The sequence below is a fragment of the Aythya marila genome (genome assembly GCF_965140915.1).
Source record: "Aythya marila genome assembly, chromosome: 3".
Lineage (NCBI taxonomy): Eukaryota > Metazoa > Chordata > Aves > Anseriformes > Anatidae > Aythya > Aythya marila.
In genome coordinates this window covers 112498683-112507382 of record NC_139044.1, presented here as the reverse complement: position 1 = coordinate 112507382, position 8700 = coordinate 112498683, and the positions used below count along the sequence as shown (strand labels likewise).

At 42.9% G+C, this 8700-nt stretch overlaps 1 protein-coding gene across 1 annotated transcript; it reads left to right on the top strand.

The window, feature by feature from the left end:
• Positions 1–3435: 3435 nt before the first annotated feature.
• MRPL19 (mitochondrial ribosomal protein L19) lies at positions 3436–8661 on the top strand. The gene is made up of 6 exons (XM_082756696.1): positions 3436–3704; positions 3914–4025; positions 5579–5697; positions 6243–6377; positions 7335–7516; positions 8339–8661. Exons 1-6 carry the CDS (start codon positions 3635–3637, stop codon positions 8552–8554), a joined length of 834 nt encoding a protein of 277 aa, XP_082612822.1. The 5' UTR covers positions 3436–3634; the 3' UTR covers positions 8555–8661.
• The last annotated feature ends 39 nt before the right edge of the window (positions 8662–8700 follow it).

Genomic DNA, 8700 nt, shown 5'->3' with positions numbered 1-8700 from the left:
AGGGGAAGGAACTTCACTACTGAGATAACAGATGTTAATTTAAGGTTTTAGAAAGGAGTTAGCAAACGCAATGTTTCCACTTTCAAATCCAACTGAAACCAAACTGTGCCAAGTCCTCAGGTCTGTATCGAGCCAGTGTTCGTTCCCATTTCTGAAGGAAATGACTCTGGGTGTTTCCTGTACACCCAAGGAGGAAGAGGTGAGGAAGGCCTCCAGGAGTCAGCCCCATTTCATTTGGAATTGGGCCTCTTGGGACATCCTGTTCTGAACAGTGAACGCACAGCACACCACACCTCCAGAGCAGCTCAGCCCCTTGTAGGTATCTCTTTCTGTACGGAGACATAACAGCAGGTGTTACCACTGTTTGCTGTGTTTCCTCTAAAAAAATATCCAAGTTCCCTTGGGGAACATGAAGTTTCACTCCCTTCTTCACACCCTCTGACACTCCACAGACAGCTGTGTTGGGGCTGCTGCAACATGGCCTCAGGTGTTCAGAAGAAATCTTGGAGCCTGTGATTTCAGGCTGCACCACAGCCTGTTTCAGAGGGTGATACTGACAGCCTTCATCCTGTGCTGCAGAGACTGATGCACATATCCATGCTGGGACTGAAATACCAAGTCCCCAGCCTCATGGGTCCAAAGAGCATGCGTTAGATGTAGGTAGATAGGTCAGCTCAAGCCTGGAAGCAGTCTACCCATGTTCACACAACACAAAATAAGAGCCCTGCCCCAACCCTTGTAACAGCTCTGGGGGTTCCTTAATTCACATTCAGTATCACACAGGCTCAGAGGTGTTCTAGACCTCAAGCAGCTGTCTCAGAACTCATTCCATGGTATCACTGGTGCAGCCTGTCAGGCATCTCTGCATCACAAACACATACATTGCTCTTCTCTGCAAATGCTTAAGCAATTCGTTAGCCTTCTTACAGTGAGGGGTCCAAAAGATGACACAATATTTGAGGTGTGGTCTCCTCAGTGGCACATACATAGGGAGAATCACTTCTCTAGTCTTGCTGGCCACACTATTTCTGATGCAGCTTAGGGTGGCATTAGCCTTCTTGGCCACCAGGGTACACCGTTGGCTCAAGTTCAGCCAGCTGTTGACCAGCACCCCCAGGTCCTTTTTCTGCAAGGCAACTTTCCAGCCACTCTGCTCCAGACCTATATCACTGCATGGGGTTGTTGTGACCCAAATGTAGCACTCAGCATTTAGCCTTGTTGAATGCCATACGGTTGGATATGCCTCATCAGTACAGCCTATCCAGATCCCTCTGCAGAGTCTTCCTACCCTCGAAAAGATCAATACTCCTATGCAACTCGGTAGCTGCAAAGTGACTGAGGGTGCACTCAATCCTCTCATCAAGATTGCTGGTAAAAATGTTAAACAAAACTGTCCCCAGTACTGAGCCTTGGGGAACACAACTTGCGACTGGTCGTCAGGCAGATTTAACTCCAATCACAACAATCCTTGGGACTAGCCAACCAGACAGGTTTTTGTTTTACCAGTGAACAGTACATTTCTTCTGTATCTGGGATGACTGTGAGCACTACAGAACTACTGTGTTCAGTTTTGAAATAAATATTTCAAGAAGGACACTGAAATACAGGAAAAGATTTCAAAGACAGTAACATGAAGGATGTTACTGTCTTCCTTAAATGGAAGACCTTGTCCCCACCTCACAGGTGACAAGAAATGAGGCCAAGCACTACTTTTTACCTGTCTGGGTTTTCTTTCCAACAAAACTCAGACACCCACGCAGGCAATTGCAGTGCATTTTAGTGGGAACAAAACAGAGCTGCAGGGCACAGCATCCCTAGGTTGAGTCATAGCTGCCTGGGCATTGTGGAAACACAACTACAGGATGTTACATGGGACAACCCTCCTCCTCCAGGGCAGATTCGGCCAAAACTCTTATCAAAAAGAACTCAGAGTGACTTGACCATGACTGCATGACAGGAAGACACACACTTAGTGGGCCATAATTCAAGCTGTTATAAATTTTGTATTGTAGCAGTAAGGAACCACAGCTGAACTTTCCAGGGACCTGACAGAAGGGACTAGAAATATGCTCTACTCAAACAGAACTCATTCAGAGAATTCCCAAAGTCTGTTTAATATTTGCCAGATCACCTGAGCACAGTGATGCCTTTAATTCGCAAATTCTCCTAGAAGCATTTTACAAAAGTGATTAACTCACATGATTCTAAAGTGATCTACATTCTCATAGATTGTGTTACATAGGTAAGAAAAGTAGGAAGGCAGCCCTTCCTGACCTGTATATGACCTGCTCAGCAAAGAAACTGAAGTCCCTTGTACCTGCAAACTCAAGAAAGCTGTCTCCATGAATGGACAGATGAGAACAGGGGGTCCCCCACTAGTAAAATGCTCACACAGTACAAGTGTTGAACCTAGAGAAATAGCTGTTTGCAGGTCAACCTTGATCACCTGCATTTGTGCTGCTTTAACATGGAGCATGCATGGCCAGCTTAGCCAGGCAAACCAGTGGTGCCTCAATTCCAGGGTGCTACAACAAACCACACAGAAACCAGACGTGGTGTGCAGGGCCAAGGTGCTGGTCCCTTTAGGGAACCTCAAGTGAGGTGAGGTTCACCTACAGTAATTTGGGAATGCAGTTCCAGGTGTCAGGGTGGTCTTGTTAGGGTGCAGTCAACAGTGGTCAGCCAAGGAGTTAGAAATGGGTCTTTGAATGATCCAATTCTCTTCTTTAAAGCCAGTTGCAAGCCACAAATCTGCATTTTCCCAAATTATAATCCACACATCTCCTTACAACCATTTTGAGATCTCCTCAACCACCATTAAAGTATTGGGATTATCCCTATCTATTCCTCACCACCAAGAGAAATATCTTTCTACCCCTTTTAATAGCACTTACGCAGTGAGAATTTAGTAACAGTTTATTATTATTACTATTACTATTACTATTATTATTATTATTATTATTATTATTATTATTATTATTATTATTATTATTATTATTATTATTATCTTTACTTCAAGAGGTGTATTCAGTGTTGGTGGAGAATTTTTGTATTTTAAGGGCTAGAGTGCCCCCTTCTGTCACATCAGTGTCCCAAACATTAATTCCTCTGTCAGATTAGTAGATTATGAAGAAATAATACTGTGGTTTGTCATCTGCACAGCGTGTCACCAAAACAAGAGTTAAGCATCCAAGCAGATAACCACAAACTGGAAAATAACTCTTGTTAACGAGGGGGCTCTGGCAGGCTGCAAAGTCACCCGCCACAAATAACAGGGGCTGAGGGGACCTCCCCGGCAACGTGATTGATGAAATTAGTTGATGAGGCCAGGCCTATTTTGACAGGAATCCCTGCAAAAAATTAAACAACGGGGTGTTATTTACAGGTCTGCACCCAGCATTTAAGTTTTGCCTGCGCAGCCACTAATGGAATCCGGGCTGTTACCGAGGAAATCTGACTGAAAACAAAGGTAAGCGCGGAGCAGCTCAATAACACCAATGCATATAATCATTAAAAAATAATAATAATAATAATTAAATAAATAAATAAATAAATAAACGATTCGCGCTGAGGTATCTTTTGGCCCTCCGCGCTTGCCCTAATCGCCCTGCGCGCCTGCGCCGGCAGCGAGGAAATGGCGGCTGTTGCCATGGCGGCGGCCTGCGGGAGGCTGCTGCTGAGGGGCGCCGCTGCTCGGCCCAGCAGTGAGCGTCCCCCTGGCCCCCTGTCCTTGTGTCCTCCTGTCCGTCTGTCCCCTGTCCCTCTGTCCTCTTGTCCCTTCGCCCGTGGGCTGCACTTCAGCGCATCCTCAGGGTGGGAGCCCCAGGCTGGGGCTTGGGGTTTGGGGGGAGGGACACCCGGCTTGAAACGCCTTTATTTTCATATTTTTTTAAGGAGTATTTCATTCTTACAGGGTGTTTCTCCTCCTCGGGGTGCCGAAGGAGCACGGATGGAGAGACAGCGAAATTCCAGCCGCCCCCGAAGCCCGTCATCATCGACAAGCAGAGGCAGAGGGAGGAGAGGAGGTAGGGCGGCCTGGGCTCGCCGTAGGAAAAAACCGTTAACGCTTTTCCAAATTAGCAGTTGGAATTTCCAGTTAATGTATTTACAAATTTGGGGATTAGTGGATTAAGTTTTCCTCTGTTAAAGACATTTATCTCTTCAGTATACCAGGAGATGACCCAGACACAGGTCAAGTGTCTGCTTTTGCCTCACGTCTAGAGCTCAGCTGTGAGCCGACCGCAAACATTGCTGGTATCAGCAGTGGTAGCCTTCACAAAATTTCTTCTGAGTGTTTTTGTTGTCTCATAAATCTGTTTGCGTCACTTTAAATGACACAGTGGTTAAAATGGTAGTGCTGTGCTGGAGAGAGGAGAATGGCAATATAGCATTGTGCATATTCCACCCTGAAACGCATAGTATTACGGCAGTGCATGAATGGGAAAATTACTAAAAATCAGACCATAGAAGTCTTTCACTCTGCCTTTGGATCTGTAAGTATAAATATCTTCAGGCACTGGATACTGTCTGATTTTGGAGTGCTCCAATGTGAAGCCAGGAGCTGGACTTGATGGTCTCTGTGGGTGCCTTCCAGCTGAAGATGTTCTGTGATTAAGTTAGGAGTCTGCACAGCCCACCTAAGGCATACAGTGTGTCATACAGTCGCTGGGCAGAGCAGGGAGCCCCATTTGAATAACGTTGCCTTCTTCTGAGAGCATGTAATGGAGATCAAGAGCAGACCTGTTGTTGTCTGCCATCTCTGTGTCAGCACAAACCAGAACCTCTGTGCTGCCCTGTGTGTTGTCTTGTTTGTCCCCTGTAGTCCCTGTAAGGTTTGTAAGGCAAGCTTATCTTTGTCTTCTCCTTTTCTGTGTTCTCTTCTGGACAAATCCAGGAGTTTTAAGTGAGTTAAATGTGTCCAGCTTCATTCTCTGAAGCTAAGCTGTCACAGCACCCAAGCCAGAGTGACCACATGCAAACGGTCTATTGGAAGTGGCCCTCAGCCCAAGCCAGTACCGTGTCAGGAAGCCTTTGGCTTAGCAGTCAGAAACTGAACTCCAGGGCATGAGGAAATTCCTTGACACAGTGTAATTTATGGGAGCAGAAAATAACTTTAAGAGTCTCTTTTAGCTTCTCTAAAGCAAACGAATATTTATGCTGTGTCCTGTAGGCTCTGTTTGGCTGTCTGCAAAAACTGATAACAAATTGTTCCACATCTGTTACTATAAAGTCATTAAATAGTAAGCGTTCTGCCATGGGGATTACAACTAAAGCATGAAATAATCTGTTCCTAAGCTGTGATGACAGTAACAGAACTGATCTCTCTCAGTCAGCTTTTCTGAGAACAACATTTATTCTTTGTTTGGAAAAAAAAATCTGTAAAAAAAGCTTCTCGGAGAACAAAAAAATAAATAAATCAGTAACTTCGTGAACTGCAGTTCATATCTCCAAAAAGGCAGCTGGTACAGATGGTTCGTGGGTGGTTATTTTTAATTTCCAGGCAAGCATTTGGACACTTCTGGTGCTTTTTATGCAAATGCTTTTGTTTAATACTTAAACAATTTGGATTTTCTTATAGGTACTTGAGCCCTGAATTTATACCTCCCAGAGGGAGAACAGATCCTCTCAAATTCTATATCGAAAGAAAGGATATGATACAGAGGCGAAAAGTTTTCAACATCCCAGAGTTCTATGTTGGTCAGTAACAGAACTGCCAGAATTTTGTCAATATTGTTCTTTGGCTGGGGAGATTAAAAAGTGTGCTCTGACACTGTTGGATATCATAGAACATCACAGTATCGTGTGTTAGATTGACTAGTTCGTAATGCTATGCGTACTACTTCATATTTTAATTTCATTTTTACATCTAGCTTACATTGAAAAGATTATACTGATGTGTTTCTGTTTGGTTGTTTTTTAAGTCCTGGTACTTCAGTGTATGGTTTACCAGTAAAGCTGAAGAAAGGAAAATGCATTATATTATTTGTATTCAATTTGTATAAAGAGTAAAAGATAAATGTGAAAGGCTAAAGATGAAGAAGGTTCTAATTAATCTGCACTCGCTTTAATATTTATTGATTCGGGGCACGTTAAAAGTGTATTTTGTTTCTGGCATTTTTAGTGAAAGAGAAAACATTTTTGAAACATACTGAAATATGGGCACTTCAGCTGATGCTTATACATATTTAGTACATCTTCACATCTTTAGTACATCTAGCATCCTTTTATTTATTTTTGGGCAGGCAGCATACTCGCCGTTACTACTGCGGATCCATATGCTGATGGCAAAACCAACCGCTTTGTGGGCATCTGCATTCAAAGAGGAGGGAAGGGGCTTGGTGCTACCTTTGTGCTTCGGAATGTTATAGAAGACCAAGGTGGGTTTTAACTTCTGCGGTTATGCCACACATTTGAAGGCATGGCACTGCTTACTGGTTTTATGTCTGTATACTTAGTAGTTTCTGATCTGTGCTCTGATGAGACTGTGTGGTGTGGTTTCACACTGACAGGCAGCTAAACTCCACCGTGCTGCTCTCTTATTCCCCAATAAAAGTTCGTGGGTTGAGATAAGGACAGGGAGATCACTCAGCATTTACAGTCGGGCAGAACAGACTCAGTGTAAGAGATTCATGTAATGGCTCTGGCCAACAGCAGCTCCCTTTGGAGCCAGCTGGAACTGGCTCTGCTCTGACGTGGGGCAGCTGCTGGGCTCTGCTCACAGAGGTCACCCCTGCAGCCCCCTGCTACCAGAACCTTGCCACGTAAGTCTAATGCAATGCAATTAATTACGGTTGTGCTTATATTTGAGCCTAGAAAGCGTACTGCTAGCCATGTAAATACAAGCCCACTTTGAGCAGCGTGTGTTTACATGTACTGGGGGTGTATGCATGAACTGTGTAACTAGCACAGATTAGCAGAGTTTTATAACCTCTTACACTATTTCATGACAAAGTTTGGAGAGGTGGAAATATCAATATTCTGAGATGAAATACAAAAGGGCTGGGTGTCTGTACATATATGTATAGTTTGTATGTAGCTGTCATGACCAAACGGAAGCACTGTTGAAAACCCAAGGTTTTCTTCTTCAAATTTCATTCGTTTGATGTCTCTCAGTCTGTTCTGTTAGCCAAAACTGGATTTAGAGATTTGCAGTTGCCTGTGCGGACACAATGCACGTGGAATGTCACGTGCACACAGCACTGTGTATGTATTTCCCTGTACAAGTAGAAGGCAGTTCTTGAATAATATGGGGATGTAGAACACTGAAGAAATACTAATTTGGTATTAGTATTTCCAGCTGATTTGATCATTAAACCAGACCTTCTCTCCCTAAGGTGTGGAAATATGTTACGAACTGTACAGTCCTCGAATCCAAGAAATCAAAGTTCTGAAGCTAGAAAAGAGGCTGGATGACAACCTGATGTACCTGCGAGATGCCCTCCCTGAATATAGTACCTTTGATGTGAATATGAAACCTGAATCTCGTTTAGACCATGAAGAAATTCCTGTAAACAAGGTAGGTTAATGTTTTAGAGGGAATATGGAGGATAATTCACACACTTCCGGACAAAGGGTCTGATTTTGGGGTGGTCCTGTGTGGAGCCAGGAGTTGGAACTGATGATCTTCATGGGTCCTTTCCAACTCAAGATATTCTGTAATATCCTGGAAGGCTGTTAACAGCTTTTACTTGTGTTACCAGGGTGACAATAGTATATAAAATCATGTCTTTATGCCATGTCTGTAATGAAAGAATGTTCATAATGGAAAATCAGCCATCCTCGTTAACTAACTTGGAAGACACACACACAAAGCTGTGGCTTCTGTGTCACTGAATTAAGTTTTGCAGAGAGTACAGCTTCTGCTACAAAAATGTTAATGCTAGTGCTTTCGTGCTTGTCAGGAAGGAAGAGTTAATAAAATCTCTATCTCAGAAGATCTGGCAACCTACAGACCCCTTGAAAGAATATTAACTCAGTAACTTACAGGGAAGAACAAATTGTTCTCATGCTTTCGTTTTCCAGAGTAATGGGTGGAACTATAGATAAGGAATTATGCTCATTGTATGTGCCAATTTAAGGACTGTAATAAATCAAGACAGTGTTATTTTATCCACGTTAACAGATCTGTCAGCCATGTGGATAGAATGAGCTCTTTTTCTGTCAATAGTGTCAAGTGGGAAGTAGTCCCTTAATTTCCTGACATGACAAACTGGTTTATTTCTATTGCTTGCTTTCTGTTAGAGCAGCGTTTGTCTCAACACTTAAGTTCACAGTCAGTCAAACTTCTGATCACCTAATACCTTTTATGTGTTTTTCTTTTTTAAATCTTTCACCCTAGCTGCAGGTAAGAATGAAACCTAAACCATGGTCAAAACGGTGGGAAAGGCCAAAATACAATATAAAAGGAATAAAGTTTGAGCTGCCTGAGAAAAAAATGAAAGCAGCACAGAAGTGGAGCCAGCCGTGGCTAGAATTTGATATGCTGCGAGAATATGACACTTCAAAAATAGAAGAAAAAATTTGGAAAGAAATAAATGAAGAACTTAAAAAATAATAATGGCTTGCAAAGCTAGGAATTAAGAATTAATACTTTTACTTTGAGTTCAATTAATTTTTGTATGTACATAAGCAAAATATGCAATAAAGTTAACCTTTTCAGAATTTTTAAGTGTACAAACTTGTGGTTGAACGCTGTTTACA